The sequence below is a fragment of the Stylophora pistillata genome, chromosome 13 (assembly GCF_964205215.1).
Source record: "Stylophora pistillata chromosome 13, jaStyPist1.2, whole genome shotgun sequence".
Lineage (NCBI taxonomy): Eukaryota > Metazoa > Cnidaria > Anthozoa > Scleractinia > Pocilloporidae > Stylophora > Stylophora pistillata.
In genome coordinates this window covers 22275604-22293634 of record NC_142531.1, presented here as the reverse complement: position 1 = coordinate 22293634, position 18031 = coordinate 22275604, and the positions used below count along the sequence as shown (strand labels likewise).

The window sequence follows — 18031 nt, the reverse complement described above, 5'->3', positions numbered from 1 at the left end:
CAGAATGTTTCAGTTGCTTGGAGCCACCCAAGTCGGCATGTGGGATGGATTTAGAGCTCTGCGGCTGCTGATCGCGAAGGAGGAGTTTCTCGATTTGTCTCAACAAGGCTGAATGCGTATCAGAAATATTGTCCGCATCGACGAAATCTTGATCTGCTGTGTCCTCCTCTCCTAGTATTACGCGAAGGTTTTGAATCTCCTTGTCCAGTTGCCTCATAGAGTACCGAAGCCCTGACGTCACGTTTCCATGGTTGCATTTCTGCTGGATCTAAACAAACTCACATGTGTTTAACATGGCGGCGTTGTCGATAACATCGTTCGCAAAATACTTCTCAGATGAGCCTAAATCTTTAAACCGTGGCGAAAACCATTACCAATCTGGACACGTTCTATCTTTTTGCTATTGTGATGGAATTATCAGAGGGTCAGTGCAAGCGAGCATGAAAAGTACGACGTATAAAGTCACAGTAAGTGTAAAATTTCTATTACTCGATGTCTATCCGTTAACATCGCCAAACCAAAACTTATTTAAATTAAGTGATTTCGAATCTTCGTTTAAAGGAAATCTTGAAAAGTAAGCTTATATTTCTTTTTCTCTTTCCTTCGCAGATATATCTTCAAGAAAACGAAATACGTTCCACAGAATGCGAGTGCCCTCGTGGCGGTTCAAAGTGTAGTCACGCTGTAGCTCTGTTCCTTCATGGCTACCACAACTTAAGTAGAACTGACATCGAATGTCAGTGGAAGAAACAAAAGGCATCCGAGGTGGTTAAAACGGTAGAAGATCTGTATCCACCCAAAGAAACTAAAGTCCTAAAACGAAAAACTACAGATGAGGACAGAGAATGGCTACGGAACAAGCTGAAGAGATACGGCGAGTTCACAGGAATGTTATGGCTTTTGAGCCCCGAACCTGACAAAGAGAATCGTCTGCCGATCTCCACAGTCGAAGAAATCATTTTATCGAGAGAGTTTGTTGAAAGCGGACTTGATACAAATTTCTTGTTGGAAAAATTGAAAGTAAGTGAGCAGCAAGTGAAATCAGTCTGTGAGATCACGAAAGAGCAACGTGAATGTGGAGAGTGGCATGTGGTGAGAAAAGGACGTTTGACTGCTAGCAATTTTGGTCCAGTTCTTGAAGCAAAAAGAGTCACTCCTTCCCTTATCAAGCGTGTTCTTGGAGAATACGACATCTCTCGAGTGCAGGCTGTTCGATGGGGTGTCGTTAACGAGAAAGAAGGAATAAAGGCCTTCACCAAATTAACAATGAAAGTAGTAAAGGATTGTGGCCTTTGGCTACACAAGTCTGGTGTTTTGGGTGCATCACCAGATGGACTTGTTGATGACAATGCGATCATTGAAGTCAAATGCCCTTACACACATCGCAATTCAACAATTGAGGAGGCTGTTAAAGACCCTAAGTTCTGTTTAGTAAAGAGAGATGCTGGCTATTGTTTAAAACAATCCCACCACTACTGGCATCAAGTCCAGGGTCAGCTGTTTATAACTGGGAAGCAAATCTGTTACTTTGTGGTTTGGACAACAATGCAAACTGTTGTGTTGGCAATCCAGAAAGACTGCACATGGGAACCAAATCTTCTTTCACTTCAAGAATTTTATACAATTCACATGATTCCTGCACTTGTTGATGGTGGTCTTTAAATTTTAAGACTTTGTTGTAAAATTAATGTAGTTTTTTATAAAGTAATGGATTTGATAATACATACTTTTAGAAATATTTTTTAAAATATTGTTTTATTTGGTAAAATCATTGCAACTTTTACAACAAATATGCAGTAACTGAAGGGTGTATATAAAATAAAAATGTTCATGTTAATCTTAAAATTGTTTTTCTTTAAACAGCAACATTTGCTGGGGTTTTTACATTAGCTACTTGAGACAAGAAAATGATAGATTCATTGTAATCGTATTTGAATACAGTTGGTTATCTGAATTCATAATAAGACTAGCATAAGGGTGTGGTGGCAGGAATACTGATCAGAAATAAATAGTTTGTCATTAAGTTGTGTATCATGATTCCTTGTATCATGAGCAAGTAAAATAGGGTTACAAGCTTTTCACAGATCACACAACACCTGTCCACTCTTTGTATCAGAATACAGTTAATTGATTAACTATGATCAGACAATGCCAATGTATACCAGGCCTTAGTAAACTGATGTAAGATGATCAATATTTCAATTAAAATGACTAATCAAAGTCAACAGTGTCATTGGTTTCCTTAATTAATGGGTTTTGTAAATTAACTAAAGCACCACATAGCTGTATAATCTTACCAGAGAGGGATCGCAAGTATGGTGGCACAAAATTTAAAATTTTATAGTTCTTCAATCTAGCATTAGCACGTTCTACGTGTATACGACATTTTGCAATGCTCTTTGTTAACTTAACTTCACTTTCTGTAAATTTTCCATTGTTCAAGAATGGGGGAATGTTCACATATACACCATTAGGAACAATATCATTTATCAAAAACCCTTTATCCGCAAGTATAATATCCCCAGCAACAAAATGCTTTAATATTCCTGACTTTTGAACCGTTACTTTATCTGATACTGAGCCAGGGAAAAGTTTACTTACATAAGTTATAACCGCGTTGGGTGCCACACCAACAATTGTCTTAAAAGAATTCATACCCCTGTACGTTGAATATGTCAATTTTTGGTCACTCATAAGCTTAGGTGTAGCAACCTCGATATCGGTGCAATCTATTACCATACGACAGTCTCCAAATAAGCTAAATGAGCCTGGAAGTGAAGTTTTGTTTTTTTGTCTGGATGGAACAGCTATCTCCATTTGATCTTCATATAGAATTTGGTGCAAAACATGGATAAATGTTGTCACAATATTCGCTATTGTAGCAGTACTGCAACTAAAAAGTTCAGCTAAATGTAAGTTATGATAATTATGTCTAATCTTCATCAATGTTATCAATATTTGATCTTCAAAAGATATCTTGTCTACTTTCCAGCCACACACGTAAACAATATCGTTGCGGTATCTTTCGGCATATTCGACAACAATGTGGAACATTTCTTTGTTTGGGAGGCCAGTTTCCATGTTGATTACCTTTGAATCCATGTTAAAAGAGCTGTAGTTTCTTTTTAAGTAGCTTTCTTTTTCTTTCAACTCGGATACTTGGGTCTTTAATGTCCCTAGCTCTGCTTGTAGCAGGATATTTTCAGTCTGCAAAGTAGTGCATTTCATTTGCATCTCCTCGCAACTGAGCTCGCAAGGCTCGTTCTGGTTGCTCTTCGTCGAAGATTCTGAAAGGATCTGCTCGATAGTCGTTGTCTCTGGGACTTCAGTTCTTTGCTTTTTCCTTTTTGGAGCATTTCGAGATTCAAATAGTTTGTCTTTATTCCAGGAAAAGACCTCGGGGCCTTCTTCTTTACTTCCTCGGAAATGACAACTACAAACTCGAGCGCCTTTGCCAGGTTCACGATCAGCTCGTCTGGAGAGAGAAAACGAAGGTTTTAAACTTTAATCATAACGTAAAAAAAAGCTTTTTTTCTCTCTAGAGGTCTTTCAAAGGTATAATCCACAGGTCAGTGCACTTTTGAGTGGTTAAATAAAACCATCTTCCGCGTAACTATAACCGACACGTGGCCGTGCATCATGGTGGTCATTGTACCAAAAATCAACCTACCTTATTAGAGAAATCCATTTTCTTCTTTGAGCAGGATCTTTGGGGAAACGGTAAAAGCTGCAATTGTGACTTTCTGACTGATGATTGCAGTCGGGAACGAAGCATTGGCCCATTTTATGATGAGATGTAACGAAAGACGCCAAATAGTGTTTAGATCCAGCAAAAATGCTACCATGGTAACATGACGTCACACTTCGGCACTCTATTTCGGGTCTTGCATCTACGAGCTTTTGTTGGCCAGCCTTCAACTGTTCAACGTCATCTTCCGCAATTTCGGCTTCGTGAACTGTCTCTGCGCATGTGCCGAACGCACACCGCAGGTTAATAATATTGCGGTCTAGACTACTAGTCACCAGATTCCACAGTCTGTGGTCTGTGTTTTCGAGGTCTGTGTTTTCGAGACACCCAAACCAAAATGCTATATTGAGATATACTTCTCAGATAGTCTGCATTGACTGACAAATCAACTGATGGATTTATGCCACCCTTTCGACATCTTATGACGCCACATAAAAAAATTAAGGCCACAGTGTGACCCCTCCTGCGTCGAAAGAAATGATGTTGAAATCATAATTTGAACAACTTTCCCGTCCAAGAGTAGCCACAGAACTTCCATTAAAAATATTCAAATTTATAGGAATTATTTTTATTTTTTTTTTTAAATTTCGATTTATTTCTCATTTTCCTTTTTAAAATAAAAGCAAGTGAAAGTATGTAAAATAGAAATAAAATTAAACCAAAGATAAACGAAATCAAATCAAAATTAAATACTACTCGGCCGAGGACTGCCACTAGTTTCTTCTTTTTTTTTTTTTTTTTTCGCGGTCGGAAAAAAAAAGTTTGTGGCAGCGTTCGGCCACGAACAAATGTATGGCAGTATTTAATTTTGATTTGATTTCATTTATCTTTGGTTCCATTTTATTTCTATTTTACATTTTACTTTCACTTGCTTTTATTTTAAAAAGAAAAATGAGAAATAAATCGAAATTAAAAAAAAAAATAATAATAATAATAATTCCTATAAATTTGAATATTTTTAATGGAAGTTCTCGGCCACCATACACATACAAAACGAACTCATACAGTAAATTGGGCAAAACTGTACTGGACTGACTTTTTACGACAAATAGTTAAAATAAGGAAAGCAAGGCGAATACTTTTGCCATTTTCTTGAACTTAAATTCCACATTTGATAATAAAAATTAACGGTAAAAAACTACGACGTTTCGAAGTCTGCATGACCTCATTATCAAGTAAAATGTTAAAACTGATGTAAAATTGTAGCTCAGAGATTATATACAAATAAAATGTGATAACTTCATTAGAATAATGAGCGTTCATTGTTATTGGTGTTTAGCATGTCAGATCGTGCAGTATATGTTTAAATAAATACTTTTGCACGTATTGAGTCAGACTGCGTGTTTAGCTTTGGTTTTTGTTCGCGAATGAATAACATTTCGTGAATTAGGCAGTCCATTTTCCCGCGGCATTTCTTGAGAACGGAAAACATTTCCTCTAGGCTAGTGGACGCTACACTGTGGGCTTCTTTCAGATGCTTGCCAATGACAGAGGCTTTATGTTCTTCTATGCGTTGATGAAGATGGCGTGTGGTATAACCGATATAATCCGCATCGCACGAATCACATTTAAAAGTGTAAACAACGCATTGGTGGTTAATTAAAGCGGGTTTCTCTTCTTGTATCTTGAGCTTTCCCTCGATCTTACGACTCGTGAAAACTGGTTGTAGGTCAGTTCCGATTTTCCGGCCAAGATCTTTCAGCTGATGTCTTACTGTGTCGGCCGATTTTTGGTCTTTAAATGGTAAAGTTATTCTGACAGGTTTTTGTGTAGCCGCGTCAAGTTCAGTTGGGGTTTCGTGACGGCTTTGGATCGTAGAACTCGTGTACCAGGCGATAGCTGAGTTGATGAGTTTCACTGGGTACTTAAGCTTAGTAAGCATCCGCTTGAGATGCTGGCATTCCTTCGTAAAAGATTCTTTCGTTGATGACAGGCGGTAAGCTCGGTTCAGCATTGTATTCAGCAGAGATCTTTTGTAACGCTGATCGACATGGCTCTGGTAATGTAAGAGCAGTCCTGTATCAGTTGGTTTATGATATACGCTTGTTGTCAGGTGGCAACCGTTTTTCTCAATCATCATACCGAGGAATGGAAGCTTGTTGTTTTCAGCAATTTCCATTGTGAACTGTATGGCAGGATGGCATTCGTTCAATGTTGAAAGGAAAGCTGTTGCGGCTTGAATATTTGGCATCGTGGCTAATGTGTCATCGACGTACCTTTTGTAGAAACTTGGTAACTTGTTGTTGCGATCCAGTTGTTTACTAAGCTTAAGTACCCAGTGAAACTCATCAACTCAGCTATCGCCTGGTACACGAGTTCTACGATCCAAAGCCGTCACGAAACCCCAACTGAACTTGACGCGGCTACACAAAAACCTGTCAGAATAACTTTACCATTTAAAGACCAAAAATCGGCCGACACAGTAAGCCATCAGCTGAAAGATCTTGGCCGGAAAATCGGAACTGACCTACAACCAGTTTTCACGAGTCGTAAGATCGAGGGAAAGCTCAAGATACAAGAAGAGAAGCCCGCTTTAATTAACCACCAATGCGTTGTTTACACTTTTAAATGTGATTCGTGCGATGCGGATTATATCGGTTATACCACACGCCATCTTCATCAACGCATAGAAGAACATAAAGCCTCTGTCATTGGCAAGCATCTGAAAGAAGCCCACAGTGTAGCGTCCACTAGCCTAGAGGAAATGTTTTCCGTTCTCAAGAAATGCCGCGGGAAAATGGACTGCCTAATTCACGAAATGTTATTCATTCGCGAACAAAAACCAAAGCTAAACACGCAGTCTGACTCAATACGTGCAAAAGTATTTATTTAAACATATACTGCACGATCTGACATGCTAAACACCAATAACAATGAACGCTCATTATTCTAATGAAGTTATCACATTTTATTTGTATATAATCTCTGAGCTACAATTTTACATCAGTTTTAACATTTTACTTGATAATGAGGTCATACAGACTTCGAAACGTCGTAGTTTTTTACCGTTAATTTTTATTATCAAATGTATTTCTAAACATTCTCTGATTAAATTCCACACACGGAAAATTATTTTCATAAAGATCACGCAGTCAGGACTTTCGTTACACGTGATTTCTCAGAAAACGGTTCTGCATTCAAAGAGTTGTTTTGCAAAGATTATCGTTACGTGTTTTAGGATTTCGTTTGTCATGAATCCAGTCGACGAGAAAGCACGATAAGGACTTTACAACTTATTTGATCACTGAAATGCGATGCTGTCTTCCGACTTTTGTCTTTTTAAAACTCTTCCTGCCACTGGATCGCTCTTCCACCCGTTTTGAAGATGGCGGCCTGTAGCTCGCGCTTCGTACCAGCCACGAAATGCCGTAGTGTTAAAGCGTAGTCGGCCAAGAACTTCAGGCACTGCTATTTGTGCCCCTTCAGAGAGTTGTCGGACCATATTTCTGGGCTCGCCTACCTATTGCTTGCCATTTTCTTACACTTTCTTGTATAACAGCTTCAGATAATTCTGTTGAGTTTGCTTCGTGGCCTTTCGGTGATCACATGACAACTTGAATCTTGGATTCTAGATACCGATGTTATATCACAGGATTTTAGTGCTGTTTGGATGCAAATTCGATTACACTGTGATCTTCCTGCTCGGCTAAGACTAGATCCCAGCCGATAGAAAAAAGCTGTGTGATGGAATTACTGTTGGCAGTGGAGGACGGCATTGGGGTCCATTAGAAATACGCAAAACCGTAGAAAATTATCATCCAAAACCACAAAAGCGCTAACTGAATTCGATCAAAACCGACAACCGCGTGCAAAAGGTGTCGAAGCTTTGATTAGACGATCTCAGAGCTCTTAGTGTTCTTCAACGGGATATCAAAGCGAGGTATGCGCTTGACCGTTCATCAAGAGCGATCACGCGGACTTGGCTATATGTAAGATTCGCAGAAACAGCTAAAAAGAAACTCACCAGTTACAAGAACTGCACAAATAACGAAAATGCTCAGCAAAAGACACTTCATTCTGTGTTTCCTTCCACTATAGTTTGGTAAAGTGCTCCGATAGCCAGCGCCCTCAATATGCAAACGTGGCTGAGAAGCAAAAGTCTATGATATGAAGGGAAGTTCAACCAATAAGGTTGCTTGTTTAATTTAGAAGGCCAATATTTAACTATGTGTCAACTTTCAATGAGTGTTTCCAAGAAAAATCAATGAACATCAATACACAGGGACCGAAAGGGTTCCTGCAGTTCTTAGAAACATAAGCTCTATTATATTTTTAACAGTTACTGATTTGTGACAACTTCCTGTTTACGCCTTCGTCACTGGTCTTTCCTTTTGCTTTCGGTTAGGTTTCGTAAGAATAACTAAAAGAGTTTGGTTTCGAGTCCTTGACAATTGATACTTAAGCAGAAATCCTCTTTATTGTAATTGCGATGAGGAAGAGTCCAACCAGAGTCAGTAAATGGAGCCGAACGGTTTTAACGGAAAATTTCAAAAGTTCTAGGGTCGAACTGCATTTTAATTCATCAACGATTGGGTACATAACAAGTGAGAAAGACACACGAGGTGTCTTGATTCAAGACTAAAGAAAATAATTCCTGCAGTTCTTAGAAACATAAGCTCTATTTTAACAGTGACTGATATGGAACGCCATAACTGTCTTATGATATTTTGTTTTCTCCGTGGTGCTTTTCTTATCATTTTCGGTGCTTGTATTATGATATTCGGTGGTCTGGTTGCTATAATCGGTGCCAGTCACCTTATCATCCAAGGTACTCGGTAATTTCCACATTATACCTGGTGTGAAAGCCCTTATAATCACTGCTAACCGCTTTATACTCGGCCGACTACGCTTTAACACTACGGCATTTCGTGGCTGGTACGAAGCGCGAGCTACTAGGCCGCCATCTTCAAAACGGGTGGAAGAGCGATCCATTGGCAGGAAGAGTTTTAAAAAGACGAAAGTCGAAAGACAGTATCGCATTTCAGTGATCAAATAAGTTTATACTTAATTTTATTTTTATTTTACATTTTACTTTCACTTGCTTTTATTTCAAAAGAAAAATGAGAAATAAATCGAAATTGAAAAAAAAAAATAACAAAAATAATTCCTATAAATTTGAATATTTTTAATGGCAGTTCTCGGCCACCATACACATACAAAACGAACTCATACAGTAAATTGGGCAAAACTGTACTGGACTGACTTTTTACGACAAATAGTTAAAATAAGGAAAGCAAGGCGAATACTTTTGCCATTTTCTTGAACTTAAATTCCACACACGGAAAATTATTTTCATAAAGATCACGCAGTCAGGACTTTCGTTACACGTGATTTCTCAGAAAACGGTTCTGCATTCAAAGAGTTGTTTTGCAAAGATTATCGTTACGTGTTTTAGGATTTCGTTTGTCATGAATCCAGTCGACGAGAAAGCACGATAAGGACTTTACAACTTATTTGATCACTGAAATGCGATGCTGTCTTCCGACTTTCGTCTTTTTAAAACTCTTCCTGCCACTGGATCGCTCTTCTACCCTTTTTGAAGATGGCGGCCTGTAGCTCGCGCTTCGTACCAGCCACGAAATGCCGTAGTGTTAAAGCGTAGTCGGCCAAGAACTTCAGGCACTGCTATTTGTGCCCCTTCAGAGAGTTGTCGGACCATATTTCTGGGCTCGCCTACCTATTGCTTGCCATTTTCTTACACTTTCTTGTATAACAGCTTCAGATAATTCTGTTGAGTTTGCTTCGTGGCCTTTCGGTGATCACATGACAACTTGAATCTTGGATTCTAGATACCGATGTTATATCACAGGATTTTAGTGCTGTTTGGATGCAAATTCGATTACACTGTGATCTTCCTGCTCGGCTAAGACTAGATCCCAGCCGATAGAAAAAAGCTGTGTGATGGAATTACTGTTGGCAGTGGAGGACGGCATTGGGTCCATTAGAAATACGCAAAACCGTAGAAAATTATCATCCAAAACCACAAAAGCGCTAACTGAATTCGATCAAAACCGACAACCGCGTGCAAAAGGTGTCGAAGCTTTGATTAGACGATCTCAGAGCTCTTAGTGTTCTTCAACGGGATATCAAAGCGAGGTATGTGCTTGACCGTTCATCAAGAGCGATCACGCGGACTTGGCTATATGTAAGATTCACAGAAACAGCTAAAAAGAAACTCACCAGTTACAAGAACTGCACAAATAACGAAAATGCTCAGCAAAAGACACTTCATTCTGTGTTTCCTTCCACTATAGTTTGGTAAAGTGCTCCGATAGCCAGCGCCCTCAATATACAAACGTGGCTGAGAAGCAAAAGTCTATGATATGAAGGGAAGTTCAACCGATAAGGTTGCTTGTTTAATTTAGAAGGCCAATCAGAACAATAGCGCTTTATACTAATGACGTCATGAAATTTTAGACCCCCCGCGTGACTCAGACAAACAAACTCCACTTCTTTGAGAGCTACAAGGGAAATGGCGAGTAGTTCGCTTATTCTCTTACAGTTCTGACCGAAGAGGACGGCGTTCCTGGCTCCAAATTTGAAAGAGAACCGGAAGAATACACTGTAGACCAGCTAAAACGGTGGTTAAAATGTAGGGGCTTAAAATTAAGTGGTAAACGAGAAGATCTTGTACAGACTGTGTGAGATGCGGGAATTATTACACCCTTGATCCGGCAATCGATCAGGGAAAATGGTTTGCTGCCAAAGTTTTTCAAGAAATTCTTATGTAAACAATGTAAAAAGGGGGTTGACAGGCCTACACGACTCCCCAGCGCGTGTTTAGAATAGCCTATTCAAAGTTTGGCTCTCACGAGCATGTTTTTGAGCGATCGCCCTCTTTTGTAAGATACGAGCGGCGGATTTTTGTATATTTCGCTCAATACTGATTGTGTTTCTATGCCAGTTCATGTAGTTTATGTAGTTAATGTTCAGGCAGTTGTCATTGAATAATTTCTATTTCTTTGACGCTGAATTTTCTCTTTCTTTCGGTGCTTTCCTCTTAGGAGCATGTGCTCAACTTACTTGCGCTGGTCTTAGATTTGCCTTTAGTGGATCGGGAAATTCGGCTGTTGGACCTTTTCCGCCGGGCCAGTGAAGAGCAAAAATATAACTTAAGGGTTTCTTGTTATGTTTTTCTCCAAGAGATGTGTTTCTGATGTAGCGTAACGTGCTGTTACGTGGTGTAACACAATGTGTCGTGATGCGCGATCACATGATATGATATGTGTTAGGTGATGTGTGATCACATGATACGACATGTGTGACGCGATGTGTCATGGTAGCAACTGTGATGTACTGAAATGTTACTACGCTTACAGGTGCTTTGAATTTGAGGCGATCATCCCCATGGATTCAGTCTTAACTGTTGGCGTGTATGACTGGGATCTAGTTGGAAGCGATGATCTCATTGGGGAGAGCAAAGTTGATTTGGAGAACAGATTCTACAGCAAACATCGACCCACGTGTGGTCTGCAGGAGAGCTATGCAACGTAAATGTTAAGATTTTTTTGGCATTTTCCCAAATCCCTTTCACAATGAGGATTTCCAATTTTTGCTAAAAAAAAAATAGAGCAGGAAGCGGGCAAGCTTAGAATTACAGAGGTACCTAGGAACTCTAGATTTTCATTTCATTGCTTTGCAAAAAATGAGCAGGTTAGAGTATTGTAGCTCCTACGGGGTGAGATCCCAGTCCATCATAGGTCACTCCCCCCCACCCTCCCCCCTTGCCAATGTTTGCTTAGGCTTCCTTTTCAACTGTCTGGTATTCAAGTCTCTCTGTGCTCTTGGTAGGGACAAAAGTTTGTTTAAGTGATTTATAAATTAGGGAAACCTGAAGTTTTGTTGTCAATTATAGGAATATAATTTAATACCAGAAGGAATTTTTTTCTTCTACCCACAGATTTGGATTCAACAAATGGCGCGACCCAATGCGCCCGACCCAGGTTCTTGCTAAGATCTGCAAAGATGAGGGCCTGGACGGACCTCATTACTCTACGGGAAGAGTTCGCATTGACAACAAAGTGTTTGGAGCCACTTCGCAAGTTCTTGAGGAGAGTGGTATGTTGGACTTTTTCTCTAAGAAAAATTGCCTTATCTTCTCTCGACCACTTTTTTCAAGGAAAAAACTATCAGTCGATTCTCGATGTTGAAGTTAAGGAGTTGTCTTTGTGACATGTCCCACGAAATGTCTCTGGTGTTTACAGACCGTTAACTAAAGGTACCTCTTAACATTTCCTGAACTTTCCTACTTTCAAAGAGTAGAATTATGTGGGGCATCACTGGATAGCAAATTCCAGGTATCGAGTAAATACCCAAACACCGTTGAATGTGTTAGATCCGAATGTTACCAAAGTATGTCATCAAAACAAAGTGCATGACTAACCTAGAAGAAGAAAAAAACTTTGGTTTTCTCGGGTGTTAATGACGCATAAATGGACCCGGTTGTTCTCTGTTTATTATTACTGAATATCTTGGCAAATTTTCGCTAGAAGAGGAAATCATATTAAGAGGCCAGAGTACGTTAACTTTGTGAACAAGGTTTAAATGATGATTGCTTTTGTTCTAATTTTGCGCGGTAATGCAATCATTTTTCATGGTCTCGCTTTAAAAATAGCTAATATACTTCTTTGTGGTTCATTGGATACTTCTGTGTTCACTTTTTTTTAGGTCATTTTAAACAATCAGATGAACCTGTCGCACTGAAAGCCCTACGTGGTTTCCATGCGCTGAAGAGAGGTTTCAATCTGGTGCCAGAACATGTGGAGACCCGGTCTCTGTACAACCCAGAGAAACCTGGAGTGGAACAGGTTGGTGTTCTGTTACCAGAACGGTCACTCAAGTCTATTTGAAGGGTAACAACGGTAACGGTTCGTTTCGCCAACGTGTCAGTTCCCCAACGAACAGTTCGCTAATGAATGAGGTCGATTCGCCAGCGTCTAATGCCAGTTCGCCAACGTCCAAAATAATTGTAATTACAAATGACCATAGGAGTAAAATGTTAGTTTTGATATATTCACGGGTGTTCGTAGGTTAAAGGCTGATAGTTTCTAAAGAAACTATTATTACCATTTCAACTTTGTTCGTAGGTTAGTATTGTTTCAAATTGTTCGTTTCACTCTCCCCAATCTCTCCCCACACGTAGCAACACAGTCCTTTAATCATTCGAACAATAGATTTCATGTTCAGTAGGGCAAAAGAGTGGTACACGAGGCGCAAACGAGTGTGTCACCAATTTTCTTACCACATGTGATGCCTCTTGTTATCTATTACTGAACAGACTCACGGCAAAATGGAAACTATTTGTTTTGTATAATATATACTAGCAAAATAAAAACTGTCGATGATGACGTCATCTATGCGTTTGTCCTCCTACAGATCATAAGTAAGAGCCAATCAAAATTTCTCTTATTATAAAATGAAGAATGGATTGTACAATTAAGCACCGATATTCTCGTCTCTCTGCAGGGTAAAATTGAGATGTGGGTGGACATGTTCCCTATGGACATGCCATCTCCTGGGGCTCCTGTTGACATTACTCCAAGGAAACCGACAACGTAAGGACGGCACTTAGTCATTTAACTTTTAGACCTCTTCTCCTCATTCTCCCGTCTAGCTGCTATGTAATTTCTTGAAACATACCGAAGAGAATTTGGTGTCACATCAATTAGCTGTTTAGTGAGAAGAAATTGCACGTTGACCACTTGGAGGTTACGCCCGCAACATTTTGTGTTCATTTGGCCTTTTATCGAAGTGTGGAATAATTTTGAAAGTTAAAGTGTAAGAGTAATTATTAAAGAAGTAACAATTGATTCCAGTTGAGTTGACCATTTTTTTTTTTTTTCGAGAATTTTTCCCTTTTGAGACCAAACAATCATCCAAACAAGAAATGCTGTGTTTCTCACTTCATATCACGGGGCGATACTTGTGTTCGTTTTAGTTATGAGCTTCGAGTTGTTATCTGGAACACGGAAGATGTCCTTTTGGAAGAATCCAACATACTGACGGGAGAGAAGTGCAGTGACATCTTTGTCAAAGGTTGGCTCGAAGGAATGAAAGAGGACAAGCAACAAACAAATGTGCATTACAGGTCCCTTACTGGAGAAGGCAATTTCAACTGGAGATTCATATTCCCTTTCCAGTACCAGAAGGCAGAAGAGAGAATTGTTATTACTCGAAAGGTAAACTTTGTTTCATCTGTAAGCGTTGTGTTCTGCTTATGTTCCATCTCGCACAGTATGTAGCCAAACAATAACATCAAGGAAGTCAGTCTAGGAAGGTTTGCTGTAAGGTAGCTTATCTTTCATGTTGAATCTGTAAGAACCGTCCTTGAATTACAACATCTGATTGAAAGTTACAGAGCCCACATTTCAAATTTGATTATTGTGTATTGTATGGAATGATTAAGGTTTTGACCTCCGCAGGTTAAAAATAGAGCTTAGTTCATTCACTCAGATTTGCTTCGTTCCTAACATGAAGCTTTGTGGCGCAGTTGGTAGAGGCGCCTAATTGGTAACTGAGAGGAACGGATTTGAATCCTTTCCGAGCCTGGCTTTTGTTCAGGCTTCTTTTCTGCAGTTTCTTCTATTGAAGCTCTCTTGCGAGGATCTTGTCTTCACTTGTTTATTGTGTATTGTCTTACAGGCCAGTTTCTTCTCTTGGGACGAATCAGAGGAGAAAGTTCCTGCCAGACTGCATCTGCAAGTGTGGGATGCGGACGCCTTCTCGGCTGACGATTTCATAGGTGAGTAACATTCTAAAAAAGTGAGCCACTCTTAGTTCATGTATTTATAAAGAGCTTTTTATTTGTGCCAATCATTAGAGACGTAGTCATGCCAGGAACCAATCAGAAATCGCTTCAAGAGCATGTGACCGGCTTAAAGCGCGGGAAGCCGTGCTCTCACCTTAGTCGCAGTTGGCTTGGTCTTACATCTAAGATCTTATTGGTTTAAAAAAAAAAGCCTTTGATCTTCAACCAATTACTTCACAGTCAAGGAACCTCACAAACTGTCATGTTGTGTTCAACAGGTGATCTGACCCTTGACCTCACGCGCATGCCACGTGGTGCGAAGTCCGCTAAGACTTGCACGTTAGACCTACTCAAACAGGACGGCAGTGTGCCCCAGGTCTCCTTCTTCAAAATCAAGGACATTAAGGGATTCTGGCCGTTTACTGTCAACACTGATGAAGAAGTACCCGAACTGGCCGTAAGTTCACAGTTTGTAAACTCGTTCGTTAGGGTTAAAAGGCTGAAGTATAGCTGATATTTTTTTCTCGAATCTGATTTCTCTCTTGGAATAGTTAAGCAATAACGTTTTTGCCAAAATTGACGTAAACTCAGCTGTTTCGAGAAAGGTTGCCGGAGACAAAGCGTAAAAGTGCACGCGACGCGAGGAATTCCGAAAGGTGATGTGAGTAGTTTTCAGGTCACGGTTCCTTGTCCTCAGGATTTCAGGGAAATGCAAGAAGAGGTCACTGTAAGAACGAGGCACAGCGGCTTTGATGAATTTATCCAGTAATTTGCACTTTAGTCCTTTTTTCCGACAACATTTCTACCAACAGCCGTATATCGTACGGAGAGAGGTTTGCACGAGACAAAAGAAAAACATGGCGATCCCACAGTCCCCCGTTTGTAGGTCTAGCTCTTTACTACTGATCTCAACAGGGCTTGTTGCGGTAGACCACGCACTTAGTACAATTTACTCTGCTATTCTTGCCATACATTCCTAAGGCTGTATAATGTAACTCCAAATTCTCCTATTTCACAGAATTAAAATGATAAGAAAATTATCGTAAGCGATGCGGAGAGTTGATAAACTAGTTCTACGGAGTGAAAAGGTTATAGGGGTGTTTTGAAATTACAAACATTCTGACTCTAACTAAGGTATTTCAAAACTATTTCTAACGGGTTTGGTTTCCAATTTTAATGGTAGGGCAAAGTGGAAGCTGAACTGGAATTACTGACCCAGGAAGAGGCTGAGAAAAAACCCGCTGGAAGGGCGCGTGAGGACCCGCAGGCTCTAGAGAAACCAAAGTAAGATCATGTCCCTCGATGTTCCATCAATCTTGGATAAATTCTTATGACCTGGTCCACGTTTGGGCAATAGTCGTGTACTTATTTGAATTGTCTTGGTTTTTGTAGCCGGCCTGATTCAACCTTCACTTGGTTTATGAACCCGTTCAAGTCCCTGAAGTATCTTCTTTGGAACAACTACAAGATGTGCCTCATCAAGTTCTTGGTCATTGGACTGCTTGTAGCCCTTATGGGCTTGTTCTTCTACTCCATGCCTGTAAGAGCCCCTTTTGAACATGAAACATTCCTATTAAGGTCCTTTTGTCTTGTAATCAAAATGGTGTGATGATCCCAGGTAGGGCAGCCCCAGAAAGAACTTTTGTTGGTGCGGAAATAGTGATCAAAGTCACAATGAAAATTTGTTTTACGTTGGACGAAAACAAATCTATAACCTAGAGGTTTTTTGGTCAGTTTTTTTTCTGCGATGCCACGGGCTGTAAGGCTAACCTCAAGTCCGTCGGTCGTGATAGGTGTGTTTCTTGTACGTATCTAAACCGCTGTCAACAGATGTCAGTAACTAATGGCCCTCTCCAAACGACATTTACTCGGAATTTCTTGACTCTTTCCACGACTATCTATAAAGTTGATGAAAGGAATGCGCACGCATGTGACAAAGATTTGGTAATGTAAATTTGCCACCACAAAGACCGGCGTTTCGAGTTTTCCCCCCTTCTCCCACAATTGTTTTTCCGAAGCCTACAGGATGAAAAGTGAGCTCATCTAGCCAGTATCAAATGGTCCCTTACTTTAACTAAAAAGTTTTTTGTGTTTGGTTTCCTTCAGGGTTATACAGTGAAGAAGATTTTCGGAGCATAAACAGCGTACAAAGCAAAGACAACCGTTGAATCCTTATCTGGACTACTCTCGATTTATTTATCTATTTATTACGTTAAAAAAACTAGTTGAAGAAGGTTTATTTAAAAAGGCGCAATATAGGCGCCGTTTGAATAGGAGCTGCTATTGTTATAGAAACGTTTATTTTGTTAAAATAAAAAAGCATTGTACAGTTACAAGATTCGATTGTCGAGATTTATTTTTATTAACTTTTTTTTCAGTTTTGTATTTGGTTTTCAGCTAGATTTCCGTTTGTTTTGCACTTATTCCTTTCCAAAAGGAATACTTCAGTAAAATCACTTACTGAGGCATTTTGGTTTGATCAAGTTCGTGGTAAACTGATACGCCTGAGACGGGTCGCAAGACCAAAATCTTCGTTAAAATCTTTCATTGAAAGTATTTATCCGACATTTTTATTTATAAGTATTTAATTGTTGTTTTTTAATTGATTACCTTACAATTTGGAAGTTTTTTGCTTATTGTTATGTTTCAAGAAGGAATAGTTTTCGTGGCCGATGATATTAAACGAGAAATCTCATGTGAAACGAAAAGAAATGAAAAGTATTCCTAAAACATAGTACCTTTCTTCTTCTCTAAGCGTTGATCGTAAGTGAACTGGAAGTTAGGTTAAGGTGCATTGGGTAAGACGTGGCTCCGGGCTCCGGGCTCTGAGCTCCGGGCTATATGAAGAATGCCAAGCGAAATATGGCCAAATGTCTTCTAAATAGTTTGTACGTTTTAATTTTTAGCGCAGGTCGTTCTTTTGAATTGTAATTTAGAACTCTGGTTTGTTACTTTCACGAATACCGCTGAAGTAGATACAAGGGTTGAGCATGGAATTGAAATCTACGTGCATTACGTTAAGAAAGTGAATATACTGCTCGATTCTTAGAGAGGGAAAGATATGTATTTCTTTATTTGTCTCTTATTTATCCCGCGGATTTCTTTTTAGGTGCTAAATGTACCTCACATGAGTTCAAGCTTCTCTGCGGACCCTTGGTGGTCACGCAATCAAAACTTTTCATCGCGAGAGATTGCGTGACAATATCGAAGATTGCGTTACTTACCAAGTGGTTCTCTATCGCAGATGAAGATGTTAATTAGCTCTCTGATGTGGGAGAGAATTTAAATTTAAGTGGCTTTAGGCCATGGAATGAGTTGAAATTGTACAGAATGAGATGGCACACCCGTGTACCACAGCAAGTTGTAAATAATGCGGAGGATCATGACATGACGTAGCATAATATAAGTAGTATATTTAACCGTGGTATGAGTATCAGGTAAAAGTTACAAGTGGGTCGTAGTTATCAGTAATCAGTGTGAAGTGTCATACATGCGGGTAACGTGAATATCCATAGCAATAAAGAGAATTGTGGTGA

At 39.6% G+C, this 18031-nt stretch overlaps 4 protein-coding genes across 6 annotated transcripts in view; 2 read left to right on the top strand and 2 right to left on the bottom strand.

Annotated features, from left to right (window-relative positions):
- The window catches only part of LOC148718174 (uncharacterized), a 23201-nt gene extending 13138 nt beyond the window's left edge, over positions 1-10063 (bottom strand). The window contains exons 1-2 of the mRNA XM_088743418.1: positions 9929-10063; positions 7713-7848 (exon numbers count right to left, since the gene is read on the bottom strand). Of these exons, the coding sequence (XP_088599544.1) occupies positions 7713-7764 (52 nt within the window). The 5' untranslated portion in view covers positions 7765-7848; positions 9929-10063. The remainder of the gene's footprint in view (positions 1-7712; positions 7849-9928) is intronic.
- The window catches only part of LOC148718173 (otoferlin-like), a 25723-nt gene extending 7692 nt beyond the window's left edge, over positions 1-18031 (top strand). Inside the window, exons 1-11 of one of the 3 annotated variants that reach the window (XM_088743414.1) lie at positions 10105-10340; positions 11068-11238; positions 11649-11806; positions 12416-12555; positions 13214-13302; positions 13686-13926; positions 14390-14489; positions 14774-14952; positions 15679-15779; positions 15888-16035; positions 16602-18031. In XM_088743414.1, the coding sequence (XP_088599540.1) occupies positions 10339-10340; positions 11068-11238; positions 11649-11806; positions 12416-12555; positions 13214-13302; positions 13686-13926; positions 14390-14489; positions 14774-14952; positions 15679-15779; positions 15888-16035; positions 16602-16634 (1362 nt within the window). In that variant the 5' untranslated portion in view covers positions 10105-10338 and the 3' untranslated portion in view covers positions 16635-18031. Of the gene's footprint in view, positions 1-10104; positions 11239-11648; positions 11807-12415; positions 12556-13213; positions 13303-13685; positions 13927-14389; positions 14490-14773; positions 14953-15678; positions 15780-15887; positions 16036-16601 lie in introns of those variants that run through there. The other 2 variants (XM_088743415.1, XM_088743413.1) reach the window with 2 other exon arrangements.
- LOC148718176 (uncharacterized) lies at positions 212-2220 on the top strand. Its single transcript, XM_088743416.1, has 2 exons — positions 212-467; positions 610-2220. The coding sequence occupies exons 1-2, from the start codon at positions 294-296 to the stop codon at positions 1660-1662; spliced, it is 1227 nt and encodes a 408-aa protein (XP_088599542.1). The 5' UTR covers positions 212-293; the 3' UTR covers positions 1663-2220.
- Positions 1737-4105, bottom strand: LOC148718175 (uncharacterized). Its single transcript, XM_088743417.1, has 2 exons — positions 3671-4105; positions 1737-3475 (listed from the first exon to the last, which is right to left on the bottom strand). The coding sequence occupies exons 1-2, from the start codon at positions 3781-3783 to the stop codon at positions 2212-2214; spliced, it is 1377 nt and encodes a 458-aa protein (XP_088599543.1). The 5' UTR covers positions 3784-4105; the 3' UTR covers positions 1737-2211.